The sequence below is a fragment of the Xyrauchen texanus genome, chromosome 40 (assembly GCF_025860055.1).
Source record: "Xyrauchen texanus isolate HMW12.3.18 chromosome 40, RBS_HiC_50CHRs, whole genome shotgun sequence".
Classification (NCBI taxonomy): domain Eukaryota; kingdom Metazoa; phylum Chordata; class Actinopteri; order Cypriniformes; family Catostomidae; genus Xyrauchen; species Xyrauchen texanus.
This window is the reverse complement of record NC_068315.1, coordinates 7,877,186-7,896,821: the sequence shown is the minus strand read 5'-3', so window position 1 is coordinate 7,896,821 and position 19,636 is coordinate 7,877,186. Positions and strand designations below refer to the sequence as shown.

At 38.9% G+C, this 19,636-nt stretch overlaps 2 protein-coding genes across 2 annotated transcripts in view; both read left to right on the top strand.

Moving 5' to 3' along the window:
• The first annotated feature begins 1,340 nt into the window (after positions 1-1,340).
• btbd17a (BTB (POZ) domain containing 17a) lies at positions 1,341-11,808 on the top strand. Its single transcript, XM_052112204.1, has 3 exons — positions 1,341-1,474; positions 5,284-5,566; positions 10,480-11,808. The coding sequence occupies exons 1-3, from the start codon at positions 1,381-1,383 to the stop codon at positions 11,564-11,566; spliced, it is 1,464 nt and encodes a 487-aa protein (XP_051968164.1). The 5' UTR covers positions 1,341-1,380; the 3' UTR covers positions 11,567-11,808.
• Positions 11,809-15,545: 3,737 nt separating this feature from the next.
• Positions 15,546-19,636, top strand: part of map2k6 (mitogen-activated protein kinase kinase 6) — a 44,550-nt gene continuing 40,459 nt past the window's right edge. Inside the window, exon 1 of the mRNA XM_052112210.1 lies at positions 15,546-15,918. Coding sequence (XP_051968170.1) covers positions 15,828-15,918 — 91 coding nt within the window. The 5' untranslated portion in view covers positions 15,546-15,827. The remainder of the gene's footprint in view (positions 15,919-19,636) is intronic.

Genomic DNA, 19,636 nt, shown 5'->3' with positions numbered 1-19,636 from the left:
TCAAGGACCATGTCCAGCATGTCAGATGGGTGCTTCAGCAACTGTTAGAGAACTGGGTGTTGGTTAAGGAGCATGGATCTGGTTAAGGTCAGAGCAGTTTCTGACTGACCAACCCCAGATTCCCGAAATCCTTGCAAAGGTTTCTGTGGTTTGTCAATTTTTATCGCTGTTTCCTTTGAAACTACAACCAGCTGACGGATCTCACATCAACCCGTACAAGTTTTTCTGGTCCCCGTAGGCTGAAGCAGCATTTTCTAAATTAAAACAAGAGACATTTTGCTTAACACTCCTGACCCTTCACTTTAGTTCGTGGTGGAGGTGGATGCATCAGAGGTCATGTTGGAGCTGTTCTGTCGCAGTGCTCTTCCTCGGATGGGAAGATGCATCCGTGCACCTCTTCTCACACCACCTCTCACCAGCAGAACGGAATTACGATGTCGGTATTAGAGATTTGTTGGCTGTCAGATTGGCCTTGGGTGAGTGGCGCCACTGGTTAGAGGGTTCGAGAGCCTGTGTTGCGTTGCCTCTCGTATTCGTCTTCTTGGAGCTCTCATTTAGTCTGGGTCGAGTATGCCCAAATTCCTTACTGTCATCATCTATGATGACCCTTCCAGTGCTGCCTAGGTTACCAGCCCCCTCTGTTCCCTGCCCAAGTATCTGATGCCAAGGTCCCATCTGCAGACACGTTTATTCAACGGTGCCTTCATACCTGCCGGATAGCCAGAGAAGCCCTCCTCCGGACTATAGTACACATTTGGAACGTCACCAGTCTAAGCCCCCAGCCTATGTCTATGGGCAGAAGGTATGGTTGTCTTCAAAGGACATCCCACTCTGTCTCATCTCATTTTTGAAAGAAAATGAAAATAAAATACACTTAGACTAAATTACCATTCAAGAAAAGCATGCATTAATTTATGCATGCAAATGCTTTTGCATGAACACAGTTGCAGCTTTCAGTTAAAATTCCATTCCAACAGAATAGTTCATGATTAGAATGCCATGGCTCACTACACTCAACATCTGAGGCCTTCACTGGATTTATATCATGAAACATTGAAAAAGAGAAAAGTCAAAATCAAAGCTGTAGTCATGGCAACTGGCGTTCCTGCCCACTCAAACGAATTCCCTACCCCCTATAGGTTCCACTGATCGATAGGATATGTGAGGGAGGAACTAACCCAAAACAAACACTAACCTACATACCAGTCATGCACTATAAGCTATATGCCACATAAAGTGGTCCGACAGAGCATCCATCATCCACTGAAGAAAAGGAAGAGGAGGTTGAAACAGAAGACAATTCAATTAAAGAAGAGTAGAGGGTAGGAAGAGATAAAAAGAGGAAAGTACAGAGAAGAGTACATTATCAGACAAATAAAGATGGCTTATGTGTTGGAGAATGTGCTGCTTGCTCAGGTCTACCTACTGTTCTTGCTGTTGGCTGGCTGGTCCCATGTGCAACCTGTCAATGGAGGTAAGGGGACCTCTCTTGCTCTCGTGCCCAGATGACAGACAATGTGGACATTAGCGGGGTGGTGCATGGGGATGTTCAGAACACTGGCGAGGGAACCGTAGATACATTTCCCGATATAAAAGGAATTAAGGAAAAGTTGCAAGCAGCAGTGGGTAATGTTGCATGTTAAGAGACCAAGATATTTGAATGTGTCAGTTGTTAATGAGCTGAACTTTATTTAAAGGAATAGTTCTCCTTGAAATAATATTTTTGTTGTTCCAAATCTGTATGACTTTAGTTCTTCCATGGAGAACAAAAAGAAATATTAGGCAGAATGACAGTCATCATTCACTTTTACTGTATGAAAAAAGATTAAATGGAAGTGAACAGTAACTGAGACTAACAGGTTGTGTAACATCTCCTTTTGTGTTCCACCGATGAAAGAAAGAAGTGCAAACAATGCCAAGGTCATGAGTTTGATTCTCAATGAAAACACATACTGATAAAACATATACCTTGAATGCATTGTAAGTTGCTTTGGATAACAGCTTCTGCATAAATCTAAAACTTTAATGGAACATATAAACATATAATTTATATATTTTCTAATTTAATGAAAAAAATTATAATCCATTATTAAGCCTTTCCTTTGATTTCTATTATTATGTTGTGTTATGTTATTAAGGACCTGTTTTATGATTCATAATGGGTCATACATTGTATGCTGTAAACTTATAGGAAACTAGGGTACTATAAATGTGTTGTTCACACGCACGGACACACAAAACACCAAAGCAAACAAATACATGCACACAAATGGATGTAGGCAGAGGCGGACTGGGAAGAGAAATTGGCCCTGGATTTTACATAGGAACCGGCCTAAAAGTTGTTGAGCGGGGGTGGGGGTGGGTTTGTCAATGAATGGGGGTGGGGTGTCACTGTCCTTTTCTGCATATCGCGGCCATTTCAGCAAGCCGCAGTCCATTCGCCTGCGCAGTGGCCCGTTTCAGCCAATCGCCACCCATTCAGCCCTGTTTCATGGCCAGCCCACCAGGAAAAGTTCCGGTTCTCCCTACGGCCAGTCCGCCCCTGGATAACTCGATTTCTGAAAACTCTGCAATGATACCCAGTCCAGTATTCAAGGATATGCACAGTGTTGGGTAAGTTACTCTAAAAAGTAACGAATTACTAACTAATAATTACATCTTCTACAGTGTAATTAGATTACTGTACTAATTACTCTGTCTGAAAAGTAATTGCATTGCTTATTTCTAATTACTTTCTAAAACCATTATCAGATGAAAAATACAAGGATAGACATGAAACTGTTCTTTTAATTCTTTCAAATAAATTATGTAAAATAAAATATATTATTCATGAACTGGCCAAAGAATTTAAGGGGGCAGAGTTAAATTAGAAAACATATATTTTAACATTAGACGTTAAATTTCGATTTTTAATTCACTATTGTTTTATATAGAATTGTTCTATAGTCTATACAGTATTTAACGCAATTACATCAGAAGTAACCGTTTTAAAATTGTTGAAAAATTAAGAGTAATCCTTTACTATTTTAATTGAAAAAGTAATTTAATTACAGTAATTAATTACTTAGAATTGCATTACGCCCACTGGAAATGCATGAGTAAATGTTTATGAGTTGGATGATCATTTTGAGTTTGCAGATCCACTTGCCCATAATGAAAATACATGCTGTTTAAACAGACTTGCTCCCATCTAGGCAAACATGAAGGTTTTGTGATCAAGACACATTTAGGTGTCATTTTAACAATGGAAAAGTGGAAACAATGAGAAACCTGCATGTTCTGTAGCATGTAAAGCTTACTGGCTTTCAAACTAGAAAACCACAACCTGTTTGAAAAATGTATGAAAACAATACACTTACCTTCATGTTTCTAGCTTCATCTTCTTCTAAAAAATACAATAAAACTGAATGCATTCTTTTAGTTTTTCTGATTAATAAAAAAAATCACACTTTTCATTGAAAAACAAAATCTGAATGTACTTTTTCTCAATTGGCCAAAATTCTTCTGTTACCAACTGTATATTTTCTTCTTTTTTTTTAAGAATAATTATATAAATATCCAAAAATACAATACAATACAAAACAAAATAAAAAATAAATTAATTTACTCGTACTCATGTCGTTCTAAACCAGTATAGCATTTTTCAACCGAGGAAGACAAGGATGAGGGATGAAACGATCATGATTGTGACTGTCAAGTTCCAGAAGCACATAAAAGCTGTCCATATTACACATGTGCTATATTTCAAGTCTTCTGAAGCCATACGATAGCATTGTGTGAGGAACAGATCCAATATGAATGTCAATTCACTAAAAATCTTCCCATTCACCCATTTGAATCTATTGCGCTTTCAAGAACATCTTGGTTGACATAAGTGCAGTAAACACATCTGAAACCACACGATTAGATAAAAAGGTGAAGAAGAAATTGCACACAAACTTCATTGGTCCATGCACCATGGCAAATTACATTAATGAGCCAAACAATTATTGTTACAGTGGCTAATTTAAATGTGTAACAATTAACAAGATTTAAGAACGGGGATGTCTTCCTTAGAAAGCCACTGGAGTAGTCACTCAAATTGAAATATATCTGAAAATTTGCATTAGAAAGTCAAAACTCTATGTAGGAACTTTTTGTCTATTGGCCAACATTGTACTGTTATTTACTGTATGTTTTAAATTTGTTTTGTAAAAAAAAATTATATAATTATACAAAAATACAATACAATATTAATACAAAAAATATAAATAAAAAATGTATACTACTTTTTAGAGCAAAATATAGTACTTCAACCAGGGCTAGACTGGGAAGAGAAATTGGCCCAGGTTTTTAAATACCAACTGGCCCAAAAGTTGTGTTCGCTGTCCTTTTCTGCATATTGTGATGCCGTTTTGTGGACCGTTCTGAATAACAAGGTGGCTCATTTTAGCTTAATGCTGCCCATCCGACCCAACGGCCCACTTGGTTCTTCTGATGGCCAGTCTGCCCCTGATTTTCCCCAAAGTGCATCTGCCCACAGGAAAAGGCCCGGTATGCCAGATTACCAGTCCAGCCCTGGCTTCAACCACACACACACACACACACACACAAAACATTTACACATACTCATGCTGTTGTAAACCAGTATAACTTTTTTCATCTGTGGAAGACAAGGATGAGGGATGAAAGGATCCTTTTTGTGAATTTCAAGTTCCAAAAGCACATAAAAGCACCTTATAATCCAACCATATCACACATGCACTATATTTCAAGTCTTCTGAAGCCATACGAAAACTTGTTTGAGGAACAGACCCCAATATGAGTGAACAGAGAAAAAGTCGAAGAAGAAATTGCACACAAACTTCATTGGTCCATGTACATTACATGAATTACATAAATTACATTAATGAGGCAAACAAGTATTGTTACCGTGGCTAATTTAAATTTGTAAAAGTGAACGAGATTTGAGAACGGGGCAGTCTTTCTTTGAAAACCACTGGTGAAATGTAAATATTTCTGTATCCGAAGCTCAAATCAGATCTGACAATTTGCAGAGAGTCAGAACTCTAGGTAGGAACTCTGCTTGTTTTTAAATTGAAGTTCTTTAAAAAGGTGGCGCGGATGTGCAACACGCTGAAAATAGTGAAAAGTGACGCAAAGGTCAAAGTCGTCTGTCTAACGCATGTTTCCATAAGAAACAGATGGATGCAAACGCACATTATGTGTGAATGGCCCCTAAAAGTCACCAGTCACAGGACCTAAACAATGCATGTATTACTCTTCTTACGTCACTTTCTGCAGGTTTAAGGGCAGAGGGACTGGCAGAGGGCACCACAGAAGTGATAAGTCACTCGCAAGGGCTGGTGGCACGGCTGGAGGGCCTTCTTTTGCTGGGAAATAACAGTGACATTTCCCTGCGTGTTGAAACAGTGGATGCAGATGAGGTCAAGGTGATTCAAGCCCACACGCTGATTCTGTTGCTGCAGAGCAAAGTGTTTGATGGGATGCTAGGAAAGCGTAATGGCAGCACACTAGTGCTGCGCGAGATGGCAGAATGCACTGCTGTGTTCGATAAATTTATCAGGTGAGTACAAGGTGAGGGGGGACTAGTTTACCAGATGAAAGAGGGACAATTGTATGTTGGGCTTTTTGTAAGATCACTGGGTTGAAACTTTACAAATTAGTTTTTTCCTTCTCATTTGAATATATTTTATGGTAGACCTTATGGTAGCACCAGGCAGCTTTTATCTTGATAAATCTATAATGGCAACATTTAGTGTTGAAGAAATATTTCTGCCAAAAAAAAAAATTGTGGTTCTTATTTACTTACTCCAAAATCATTCCAAATCCATAAGCTATGGACCTTATTCACAGTGGCACAATTTTGTATTTTTAGAGGGAATGAAAACGAGGTTGTGAGTGTGAAGTACAGACTTATCATTTCTTAAATGGCAAACACTGTAAAAAGCTGTATAAAGCTCCTCGATCCCATCTGATTTTCCACAACTCATGTTGTCTGGAGTTCTGTGTATGTTCTTGGACAGATATTTTTTCAATGTTTTGTAAGTAAAAATCAAAGACGTGAATAAGGTGATTTAGTTTGTCTTTGAAAGACAAAAGGAGACTTTTTGAAGAATCTCACACAGCTCTGTACAATAGTATACAACATTTCCTAGTGTCTTCAGCTTTTAAGCTCCAAAAAGGACTAAATAAATAAATACAGATCCATAAAAGCTGTATTGTGCACTATATTCCAAGTCTTCTTAAGCCATTCTGTAGCTTTTTGTGAAAAACAGACCGTAGTTTAGTTTGTTATTCACTGAAAATATTCCTTTGAATGTGAATGAGATTTCAAAGAGGGGAAGGTTATCAGTGAATAATTATAAAATTTTCTTTATATTCCTCAATCAAAGCTATATGGCTTCAGAAGACTTTGAATATATCGAATATGGCCCACCAGCAAGTGGTGGCACACACTGTCCTTAAAGAATAAAGATTCAAAACGTGTGCTTTTATGTTTTACTGAAAAAAAAATATTTAAAAAATATCACAGCATACAGGTTTTGAACAACATGAGGAATGAGTAAATAATTACTGATTTTTGATTTTTCACTGAATTCCTTTAAGCAAAGCTTGAAATCTAAGAGTCTCCAGAATTATGTAAGAACAATGACCAATAGTGATCTGCTAATAACACTTGAATATTTAGTGTCAAGCCTAGAGTTATGAGGCATCATACATTAAGTTGCAAGCTGGGTCGGTGGGACCTAGCTGATACACTTTATAAAAAACTTCTAAGCTCTGTGAATTGTGCATATGGGAGGAAAAACTTTTAGTGATGTACATCCCAGCATGTGAAAACCTCAAACATGTTGGGGCATGATGAGTTATAAGAACGTTCCCATTTTACACTTGCCTAAGAAGACTCCCTCTAAAGGCCAAAACTGGAACTGCAACCTTCCAGCTATCACCAACTCAGACCAGCATAGGATAAGAAAGATCATGAAACAACAACGATGAATGAACTCTCTGCTCTTACATAACCCAGCTTTGAAATGAGAAGGACTATACAGGGCAATGTAACAATTGTGATGTGCGGCTAGCGTGAGAAGATATTTTGGAGACAAGAGCATAAACCGCCTACTCACTTATTGAGAATGAGCCAAACTTTTTGTTTGGGTTTTTATTTCCTTTACAGCGACCCAAGGGATCAGACAACAAAGATACAATCAGCATTTTAAAGAAGGAAAACAAGGCAAATTTATGTGGAATAGAGATAGAGACAGCATAGACTGTACTGTGGTACACACCACAAAAAGCTCCCTTAATTCAGAGAGATGCATAATTATAAAAGGGATTAAGATTTTGAAAAAGAAAATGTAAGAATAAGCTCCCTTCATTTAATGACATGAGTTGAAATTTTAACTGAATTCGCCCCGCTCCACAGGATGTTGATCTGGAATGACAGGAAGAGGAATTTATTTGAAAAAAATACAATAATAAAATAAAATCAACACAATTACTCATTAACTTACAATTAGGAATTTGATTAGTCCAACACATTGTTTTGCAATAAAACGTATTGCCTTTTTATTTCCTTTATTGCCTGTGTATTCTCTAAACTACATTAAAACTGTCAAAACAATTAACAAAGCCAAAAATGTTTACTAAATTGCTTTCAGATAACTTCAGAAGTCGAGTCCGCCCCTGGTCCAGTGTTTAAACAAAGATTTTGGATGAACTGTAACAACTGAACTGTAACACGAAGGCTTTAGTTGCCAATTAATTGAAAGATGTATTCCATTTTAAGAGTGTAGTCCATCAATAGACCAAGGTGATGCAGGTTGAGATTAGTGAGGTGCATCGCAGTTTAACCAGCAGGTCATTTCAGTGAGGTCCAAGGTTCAGGCAGTGGCATATTAAATATCGCATGCCTTATGGTTGGAGCTGGCATCACTTCATCCCCTTAAATCCATCTTAATAGATTGAAGTGATGTCTGGCTGGCACTGGCTGCATTTAGTTATCAACACTCAGAGACACATAGCAGAGGAGTCTGACACCAAACAGGAATGGAGGTGGAATCCCAAGGTTGAGACAGGGAAACAAATAGAATAATAGAATTCAATATTTGTTATTAGTTATAGAGCATGATAAATGTTTTTAGTTCCAACAGACCTAACTAAAGCAGCCTAATTGTGAGTTGATGGATAAATTAGGAGTATGCCTGGCTAAATAGATGAGTCTTTAGTCTAAACTTAGTGAGTGTGTCTGTATCTTGAACATTGTTAGGGAGACTATTCCATAGTTTAGGAGCCAAATAGGAAAACCTCCTTCCTACCTCCTTTTGTGGATTTTGATATTCTAGGAACTATTAACAGGCCAGAATTTTGCGATCGTAATAAATGCAATGGAATATGGAGTGGCAGAAGGTCACTTAAGTAATGTGGAGCTTGCCCATTCAAAGCTTGGTATGTAGTTAACATCATTTAAAAAATGTATGTGTAACTTAACAGTTAGACATTGTAACGATGATAAAATGGGGCTAAGCTGATCATATATCTTGGTTCTAGTCAGCACAAAATGGCTGCTGGCTTCAACCAATTGAAGTTAATTTAGTGAACTTGCAGGACATCCTCCCAGTAATGCATTACAATAATCTAGTCTTGAGGTCATGAACGCATTAATTATTTTCCGGCATCAGCAACAGAGAGCATATGTCGTAACTTAGCAATATTTCTGAGGTGGAAGATACATACAAACATTGGAAATTTGATGTTCAAAAGGACAGATTGGAATTAAATATAACACAAAATTTCTTCGCTGTAGAAGACGGTGTAACAGTACATCCATCGAAAGTCAAATTATATTTTAGAGGCTTATTTTTAGAGGTTTTTGGTCCAATAATTAGTACCTCTGTTTTGTCGGAATTGATTAGAAGGACATTTCTGGCCATTCAATCTTTGATTTCATTGATACACTTTGCTAATTTGGAGAATTGTGAAATTTCGTTGGGTTTCGGGGAAATATAGTTGGCATAACAGTGGAAACTTATTCTACAATTCCTGATAATAACTTCCAGGGAAAAGCAATGGCCCTAAAACTGATCCCTGTGGCCCTCCATACTTATATTTTGTTTGATTTGACAATTCCTCATGTAAACAGAGAATGTGGTAGCGGCCTGCTAAATAGGACCGTGCTAATGCAAGTCCACAAAGAGAATGTCGTGATCTATGGTGCTGAAGGCGGCACTAAGATCTAAAAGCATAAAGAGAAATGCAGCCGCGATCAGATGATAAGAGCAAGTAATTTGTAACTCTTATAAGTGCAGTCTCTGTACTGTGATGGGGCCTAAATCCTGACTGAAAATATTCATATACTGTATACTATTTCTCTGTAGAACTGAACATAGTTTAGAGGACACTACAATTTCTAGTATTTTCTACATAAACGGGAGATTTGAAATGGGTCTATAATAGGTCTTCTTAATAAGCGGTTTGATAACTGCCATTTTAAAGTTTCTTGAGACATGTCCTAAGGCTAGCGAGGAGTTAATGATATTAAGAAGAGGTTCTGAGGGGGTCTGATAGCTCAGCGAGTAAAGATGCTAACTACCTCCCCAGTAATCCAGGGTGTGCTGGGTGACTCCAGCCAGTACTCCTAAGCAACCAAATTGGCCTGGTTGCTAGGGAGGGTAGAGTCACATGGGGTAACCTCCTCATGGTCACTATAATGTGGTTCTCGCTCTCGGTGGGACACTGCCAAGGAGAATAGCGTGAAGCCTCCACATGTGCTATGTCTCTGTGGTAATATGCTCAACAAGCCACGTGATAAAATTAGCAGATTGACTGTCTCAGGCGTGGAGGCAACTGAGATTCGTCCTCCGTCACCCGGATTGAGGCAAATCACTACGCCACCATGAGGACCTAGAGTGCATTGGGAATTGGGCATTTCAAATTGGGGAGAAAAGGGGAGAAAAAAAAGGATGAAGGGGTTCTGAGATTACAGAGAAAATGTTATTAATGTATTAAAACTAAAATTTTGAATTCATTAAATACAAATCTTTATAATTTGTAATAATACATAAACATTTTAAACAATATTAAAATCAGCTAGTTTGTCTGGAAATCCTTCATATTTTGTGTGTATGATACTGTGTAGGGTTTAATCTGATTAAAAAGTAATTAGCAACTGTAATCCAATATCAAAAATTACAGTAAAACCTTACATTTTAAATTCTAGTAATCAGAAAACAGTTACTAAATTTCAACTAAGGTAATTACTTTTAAGTACATTACTTGGGTTAGACATATTCCTAAAACAATGTATAAAACATGTATAAAACATTTAAAATAAGAATTCATATGTTCATGCAGTATCTGTGTCTGTTTGTGTTTTTGTGACTGAAGATTGTACGAAAGTGAACGATGAAAGAAGTATAGATGATATCTACAAGATGCATTGTAGAATAATGAGGGCATTGCTTTTCTCTTCTATAGATATCTGTATTGTGGTGAGCTATCCCTGCAGTTGGACCAGGCAACACCACTGCACAAACTGGCAACCAAGTATGGCATATCCAGCCTCCAACAAGGACTAACCCAGTACATGAGCCAGAACCTGGCCAGCGATTCTCTGGGTGGTCATGTGGTGAGTTGGTACCAGTATGCGACGACAGTTGAAGACACCTTGCTGAGAGACAACTGCCTTCAGTTTTTGTCGTGGAATCTGTCGTCTGTGCTTCAGAGTGCCGAATGGCCATCTGTTAGTGTGGAACTACTAATGACCCTGTTGCAGCGCTCTGACCTAGTCCTGAAGAATGAGCTGGAGCTGTTTGAGGCTCTTGAAATTTGGCTCACCCAGAATGATCCGGATAGCCTGACAGCAGAGAATGCCCTTCGCCTAGTACGCTACGCCATGATCCCTCCACGCGATCTCTTTCGCCTCCAACGGAATTCGCCGATCATGACACGCTACCATGAATCAGTACGCGATCTACTCTATATGTCGTACCAGTTCCACTCGGCATCACCCCTTCAGCTAGCCAAGTTCTTCGATATGAACTGCAGCCTATTCGTACCACGCAACTACCTCTCGCCCATGTGGGGGTCTCAATGGATCATTAGCAACCCAGCACGGGATGACCGCAGCACCACTTTCCAGACACATCTGGGTCCAAGTGGTTTTGACTCGAGTAAACGGGTGACGTGGAATGCTCTGTTCTCACCCCGTTGGCTCCCTCTGAGCATGAGGCCCTTATACACCGAGCAGGGTGCCATGCAACCACCAAGGCCTGATGGAGGAAGCGCTGTTGGCCGCCCTCGTATTATCATAACACCTACTACTTCCAGTGCAGATTTTGCAGGCGTGAGCTTCCAAAAGACTGTACTTGTCTTGACAAAGCAGCAGGGCAAACTCGTGGTGCGACATGTATTCAGCTTCCACCAAAGCACAGAGGAGGTGGGCGACTTCCTGGCTGATGGGGACCTGCTTCATCGCACATCTGAGCACCTGGTGGATGGATCGCTGTACTTGCACATCATTGTAAAGCCTATCTACCAGACTCTTATACCAACCAAGCAATAATATAAGACACAAGTTAAAAGGAAGACACACAAAGCATGATTTTAGAAGGTCTGTGCAGGGAAGAAAGGTCTAATGAAAGCTCAGCTTAGGTCTAATGTGAATAAAGGTACTAAAAAGCCATTTCCACTCTCCTTACAATGCAAGTTAAAGGCAAGGGTTTACTCTACAAAAGTGTAAAAAAAAAAAAAAAAGAAACACACAAGTAAGGTTTATGGCAGTAGTTCTCAACTGGTGTTGCTTAAGGACCCCTATTTTTACATTCATTCACTGCATGAGCCAAGCGGTGACCCAAAATTTTCCAAAAGTAAACCCATACAGAAATCTGATAGTTGGCCATATATACAGTATATGAACACACACATACACACATGGATGCACACAGTGTTGGGTGTAATGCATTACTATAACACATTTTTTCAATTAAAAAAGTAAAGGTTTACTCTTATTTTTTCACTAATTTAATTACAGTTACTTCTGATGTAACTGTGTTAAATACAGTATAGACTATAGAATAATTCTATGTAAAACACACTGCCCCCTTAAATTCTTTGGCCAGTTCATGAATAAAGTATTTGAATTTATTAGATTTATTTGAAAGAATTAAAAGAACAGTTTTACATCTATCCTTGTATTCATCTGATTGAGGTTGATAAGGGTTTTAGAAAGTAATTTGTAATAAGTAATGCAATTACTTTACAGACAGAATAATTATTACAGTAATCAAATTACACAGTAGAAGATACCATTAGTAGTTAGTAATTAACTACTTTTTTAGAGTAACTTTCCCAACACTGCAAGCACACACATAGAATTTATACATATTCTAATTCCACCTGGTATTTGGGGAAATATGTAACATACTGTATATGAAAACTGACATTTTTGTACTATTTTAAAATACATGTTCTATATACTGAATGTACAAATATGTGACTTTTTATATCAGTGGAACCATAAATAATCATATACCATAGTTGATATATGCGTTTTACAGATGTTGCATTGCATACATTTATATTATATATTTATTATATTACATTATATATATTTATATTATATATTTAATGGGAACAAAAATGTCCTTATAATGAAACTTAAAATGAAAATTACAAATATGTTTATAATGGTAATGCATAAATATTAATATTAATGGATCATATTTTGTTTTACCTTGCATTGTTTTGTTCATGATTTTCGAGGATGAGGGCATGCCATGAAACATGTTTCTCAGAATTATTTACCAACTGACAGCGGAATTTGCACCAAAATACCTCAGAGTTTGATTGGACCCGCAGCCATAATCAACAGTAATACATATGGGGTGCGTTTTCTCCAATTTTGAAACTTTTAAAAAGTCTATTTATATTACAATCCTAACAATACATGATTATATAGTTAGCTGGCTTTTATTATTTGCATTAAGCATTATTTTTCCCTTACTGTTTGCGACCCTACCAGAACAGACATGAGACTCCTTTTTGGGTTGTGATCCACCAGCTGAGAATCACTGGCTAATGGCATACATGTGCTAAATTAATATAGGCTTTAACATACACTTAACCTCCCAGACATAACTCATATCACAGTTGCTTTTTCTGCTTGAAACCACAAGCCCTTTCCTTTGTAGGGAAACCAAACCTTGCACGTATGTATCATGGCCACATCCTCTGTCAAACTGGACTTGTAGTTTAAAGAGAGTCTAAGTGCACAGAATCGAAATAAGCATGTAGTAATCAGCATATTATTACACATTGTACATTGTAAATAGTCACATTATGACTTCTTAGTTCACTATAGGAAAAAAGAAAGAAAGACACTTACAAGACCACAATAACAACATTGTTCTGAAAATGTGACTGAAGAATTAAATGTGCTATATTTAAAGAGATAGTTCACCCAAAATTACAGGCAGAATGTTAGCCTAAGTCACTGTTCACTTTCACGGCATGTTTTTTATTTAATTTATTTTTTTCAATTAAATGAAAGTGAATGGTGACCGAGGCTATCATTCTACCTAACGTTCCACAGAGGACAGAAAGCCACACAGGTTTGGATAAACATGAGGGAATGAGTAAATGATGAAAGAACTTTCATTTTGAGGCAAACTATCCCTTTAAAGTGTTTCTAGGTGCTACTGTAAATATAATGAGAAATATCACATCTCGTTCATATTAATAATGGTTCGCAATGTCACACAGAAGTGTAGGTTTTTAATGATTTAGAAAAATATGTTGGGCTATATTAATTAGACTATAATAGCTACACAATTAATAATCTATATGATCCTATTTTTATGTCCATACTAATATATATATACACTCACCTAAAGGATTATTAGGAACACCATACTAATACTGTGTTTGACCCCCTTTCGCCTTCAGAACTGCCTTAATTCTACGTGGCAATGATTCAACAAGGTGCTGAAAGCATTCTTTAGAAATGTTGGCCCATATTGATAGGATAGCATCTTGCAGTTGATGGAGATTTGTGGGATGCACATCCAGGGCACAAAGCTCCTGTTCCACCACATCCCAAAGATGCTCTATTGGGTTGAGATCTGGTGACTGTGGGGGCCATTTTGTACACTGAACTCATTGTCATGTTCAAGAAACCAATTTGAAATGATTCGAGATTTGTGACGGTGCATTATCCTGCTGGAAGTAGCCATCAGAGGATGGGTACATGGTGGCCATAAAGGGATGGACATGGTCAGAAACAATGCTCAGGTAGGCCGTGGCATTTAAACAATGCCCAATTGGCACTAAGGGGCCTAAAGTGTGCCAAGAAAACATCCCCCACACCATTACACCACCACCACCAGCCTGCACAGTGGTAACAAGGCATGATGGATCCATGTTATCATTCTGTTTACACCAAATTCTGACTCTACCATCTGAATGTCTCAACAGAAATCGAGACTCATCAGACCAGGCAACATTTTTCCAGTCTTCAACTGTCCAATTTTGGTGAGCTCTTGCAAATTGTAGCCTCTTTTTCCTATTTGTAGTGGAGATGAGTGGTACCCGGTGGGGTCTTCTGCTGTTGTAGCCCATCCGCCTCAAGGTTGTGCGTGTTGTGGCTTCTCAAATGCTTTGCTGCATACCTCGGTTGTAACGAGTGGTTATTTCAGGCAAAGTTGCTCTTCTATCAGCTTGAATCAGTCTGCCCATTCTCCTCTGACCTCTAGCATCAACAAGGCATTTTTGCCCACAGGACTGCCGCATACTGGATATTTTTCTCTTTTCACATCATTCTTCGTAAACCCTAGAAATGGTTGTGCGTGAAAATCCCAGTAACTGAGCAGATTGTGAAATACTCAGACCGGCCTGTCTGGCACCAACAACCATGCCACGCTCAAAATTGCTTAAATCACCTTTCTTTCCCATTCTGACATTCAGTTTGGAGTTCAGGAGATTGTCTTGACCAGGACCACACCCCTAAATGCATTGAAGCAACTGCCATGTGATTGGATGATTAGATAATTGCATTAATGAGAAATTGAACAGGTGTTCCTAATAATCCTTTAGGTGTGTGTGTGTGTATATATATATTAGATCACAGCTCTTTGCATGTTGGAAAAGATCATGTATGTTTAGCATTCACTCTCCTGTATAACAAGCCACACAATAAAATGCAGTGTCTATTATAAGTTTGAGTCTATCATTGATTTTTGATCAAAGATTATTCAATTACATTTTATTGAAATCTGTTATGAAATAGAAATGTATAAATATTATATATATATATATATATATATATATATATATATATATATATATATATATATATATATATTTTTTTTTATATATATATACATACATACATACATACAATCAATTGTGTGCAAACGTATGCCCATGTTGCAACAGGTACTCGTACAGAACAGGCACAGAAAAGTGTAGGCCTCCTCCTCCTTTACCCGGCGCATACCAATTACGTGGAAACTACCACTCCCATGATTCCCCGCTTCGTCAGGCAGGAAGAACGTGTGTAAGCAGGGGCTCTTACTGATCCAAGTTAGGAGCTCTCAGCTGCTAGCCTTGGCCCATCATGTAAGTGCCTGCCGAGGTTTCTTTGCAGAGCGCTTGCAGAATTTACCCCGTTTTCTTTGCTTTTTGCGTGGCGTGCAATTGCAATCTCAGCTTTTGCACGGAGAAGAGCGCATCCGACGCCCAAAGGTACGGAGTGCATGAAGATCGGAGCTTGTATGTTGCACCATTGTTGCAAAGCAAGCCGCTTGAAGCCTCACTGCGAGGACTAGATGGAGGGAGGGAGCGACAAGGAAGGCAAAGTCTTTTGTGCTTCCCCTTCCCCCAACAACCCGAAAGGGGAGATGTCCGTGCCAAAAGCAGGTAAGTACTTTTTTATTGAACCGATCCGTGCAAAACCTCGGAAATGCAGTCAGAGTTGCATGCATGGCTTGCAAAGTGCACGGCTGCAGCTTTGTCGTGGCTAATGCATCTTAAAAGTTTGATAGCTGGCGAGGGTCACTTGCATTTCCTGTTTTAATGATATGCCCTTTTGCAGAGTTTCTGGATACTCCCCTTATAAGACACGCGCATTGGCGCTATTTGAATTGTAGTTATGCCAGGATTATTAAAAGATACGCCTTCTTTTTCCGTGTTGAGGAACTGCCAAGAGATTGTGCAAGGGCAACGTTGTCCGCACCCTAATTATTAACGCGCACGAGGCGATTTATTTTTTCTTTAGAAAGAATGTTCGACGTGATGTCATGCAGGTTTCGGTTGCGCTCTGGAGATTGAAATTCGCTCGCAGAACTTCTGGCGTTGTTGCACGTGAGGTGCTTTAAGATAATGCTCCGGGTTCAATACAAGTTCAGCTCAATTAACAAAAATATTTCGACTCGTCCCTCGTTTATTAAAAGAGAGGTTCTTAAAAATCTGGGTTGTGCAGTAAGGCACTTACAATGGAAGTAAATGGGGCCAATCCCTAAACATAAAAATACTGACTGTTTTAAAATGTAAAGATGATGAGTGTAATATGATTTTGGTGTGATAAAATTGCTTACAAACTTTACCTGTGTAATGTTGTTGTCATGACAACGGGATGCTGATAAACACTGTATTCTGGTAAGTGCTGTAACTTTTGCAAATTCCTGATTTCGTCACCCTACAATCATGTAAACATGTACAATGTTTATGTCTTGTGGCTTTACTTTTGAAATGGTGTGTCTTTTACATTTGTTTACAGACTGGCCCCATTCACTTCCATTGTAAGTGCCTTTTTATGCCTTTCTTTTTTTTTTTAAATAAATGATGGAAGAGTTTAAATATGTTTTGTGGCAATCAACATTATGCCACTAATATTGTCAATTGAGCTTAACCTGTATTAAACCCGAAACATTCCTAAATTGCATAAAACTTTGTCAAATCGTGTCTGGATGTGCAATGGGTAAATGGAGACCTGACAGTCAGGCTGTATGCCACGTTTAGCAGATCGAGCAGGAAAGTTATGCTGAACTTCAGACATTTATTTATTAGTTGCGTGTTCTTGTTTTCCCCATCCATTGGTGTAATGGAAAATCATTTGGACGCTCTGTCATGCAAGCTTTGTTCCAGCAGTAATGCATAGGTAGAGGTTGCAAAAATAAAGAGCTAAATATAGTTTTGTTGCGAGCGTCTGCTCTTGCAAACAGTTCAAGGAAGAGGATTCAAATGTGCTTTCGAACCTCAAGTCTACATGCAAAGATGCAGGAAATTTTAAGATGCAAAAGACAGCTGACAACCAATGAATGCAAGATTTTTCTACTTGTTTTGCTTTTAAAGGAGCAATTAAAAGCAATTCCATGGAGCCCTTGTAACATATCTAATGTCCCTGCTTGTTCATGGTAGTACAGTATAAATCCTGTGTGTGTAAGGTTTCTCACATCTTGGGCTAAATTGATGCACATGCAAGAGCCCAAATCAATGCAATGGGCAGGAGCTGCTATTATTTGCTTCTGCAACACTGTGGGCCATTCCGATCCATGTAGTGACCACAGCCACCTCTTCAATGACTTGAGGCTGATTGCAATGCAAGAGAGTTGAAATTCTCAGAATAGAACACTCATGGGTCATATACACTGATCAGCCACAACATTAAAACCACTGATAGGTGAATTGAATAACATCGATTATCTTGTTACAAGGGCACCTGTCAAGGGGTGGGATGTATTAGGCAGCAAGTGAACAGTCATTTCTTGAATTTCATTTGATGGAAGCAGGAAAAATTGACAAGCATAAGGATCTGAGCAACTTTGACAAGGGCCAATTTGTGATGACTAGACGACTGGACAGGTCTTGTGGGGTGTTCCCGGTATGCAGTGGTGCCAAAAGTGGTCCAAGAAAGGACAACCGGTGAACCGGCGACAGGGTCATGGGCGCCCAAGGCTCATTGATGTGTGTGGGGCACGAAGGCTAGCCCATCTTGTCCAATCCCACAGAAAAGATACTGTAGCACAAATTGCATGATAGAAAGATGTCAGAATGTGCCCATGCTAACCCCTGTTAGCACAACCGAAAGCCCCTTCAAAGGGCACGTGAGCATCATAACTGGACCATGGAGCAATGGAAGAAAGTGGCCTGGTCTGAATCACGTTTTCTTTTAGATCATGTGGATGGCTGGGTGCATGTGCGTCGTTTACCTGGGGAAGAGATGGCACCAGGATGCACTATCGGAAGAAGGCAGGCTGGCGGAGGCAGTGTGATTCACTGGGCAATGTTCTGCTGGGAAACCTTGGGTCCTGGCATTCCTGTGGATGTTACTTTGACACATACCACCTACCTAAAGATTGTTGCTGACCCCTTACACCCCTTCATGGCAACATGGCAGTGGCTTCTTTCAGCTGGATACAACAAGTACGATCCATGGAGGCACCTCTACGCAACTTACAGGACTTAAAGGATCTGCTGCTAACGTCTTGGTGCCAGATACCACAGGACACCTTCAGAGGTCTTGTAGAGTCCATATCTTGACCGGTCGGAGCTGTTTTGGTGGCACGAGGGGGACCTACATGATATTAGGCAGGTGGTTTTAATGTTGTGGCTGAATGGTGTATTTGTAGGTGTGGTGCAAGAATGTGTGATACACACCGATGAGGTGATTTTTCAGTGTTGAAAGAGCAGTAATTGCGTTGTTGTGTAACAGTGACACACCTGATGAACATTTGAAGAACTAAATCCCTGTGATCCCACCTCTCCGTCATGCAAACAAACACAGAGCAGGGAGGGTCCGGATTGTGAAGGGCAGAGTTTAAAGTGCTCCTTATATAGTGTTTAGGCTGCATGTTATTGCTGCAAATGTTAGACACCAGTTTAAAGAGAAACCTAATGCAGACGATGGGGCCCCTTTAAATAATGCAATTCTGTATTAATTTAAAGATTTTTTAAATAAACATTTTAGTTGCTGATTTTTACAGTGCTGCATGTAATGCATTTTTTTGTTGTTTTTTAAAAGCATTTTAGTTATGCATGCAAATGTATTTTTAATGCATGGATTTTATATGCACATTTTAGATTTAGATGCATGCAAAACTGGATATTATGCATATTTTCCCTCGTACAATTTATTTTTAGATGCGTGCAATACTGCTCTTAATGCACGGATGTTTTACATAGTCCACAATACTGCTTTTAATGCATAGATTTGATTTACCCATGAATAGCCTAGATTTGTTACATGCATTTTAGTTTTAGATGCATGCAAGACTACATTTAATGCATGTTGTTTTAATGCCGACTATTTAATGCATTGGTTTCTTGCATGCACTTTATTTTTTGGTGTTCTTTTAAATTGATTGGGTTATTTAAAATGTATGGTTTCAGTTTCCTGGACCATGCATTTCCATGTTAAGTTTTGTTTTTCAGGTTGCAGTTTTTTGTATGCAAATACCTTTATGCTGCATAACTCTCTGAAAACTGAAAGTGTGATTTCAGAGCTGATTTGAAACAAATACAAAGCATACTGTGAGGGGATGGAACTTTGAGTGTTGGCAACTGTTTTTCTGGGCTGGGAGCAATCCCTTGGACGAGCAGTTCCCTCGTGTCGGGGGGGGTCTATGTTGTGCTTGAT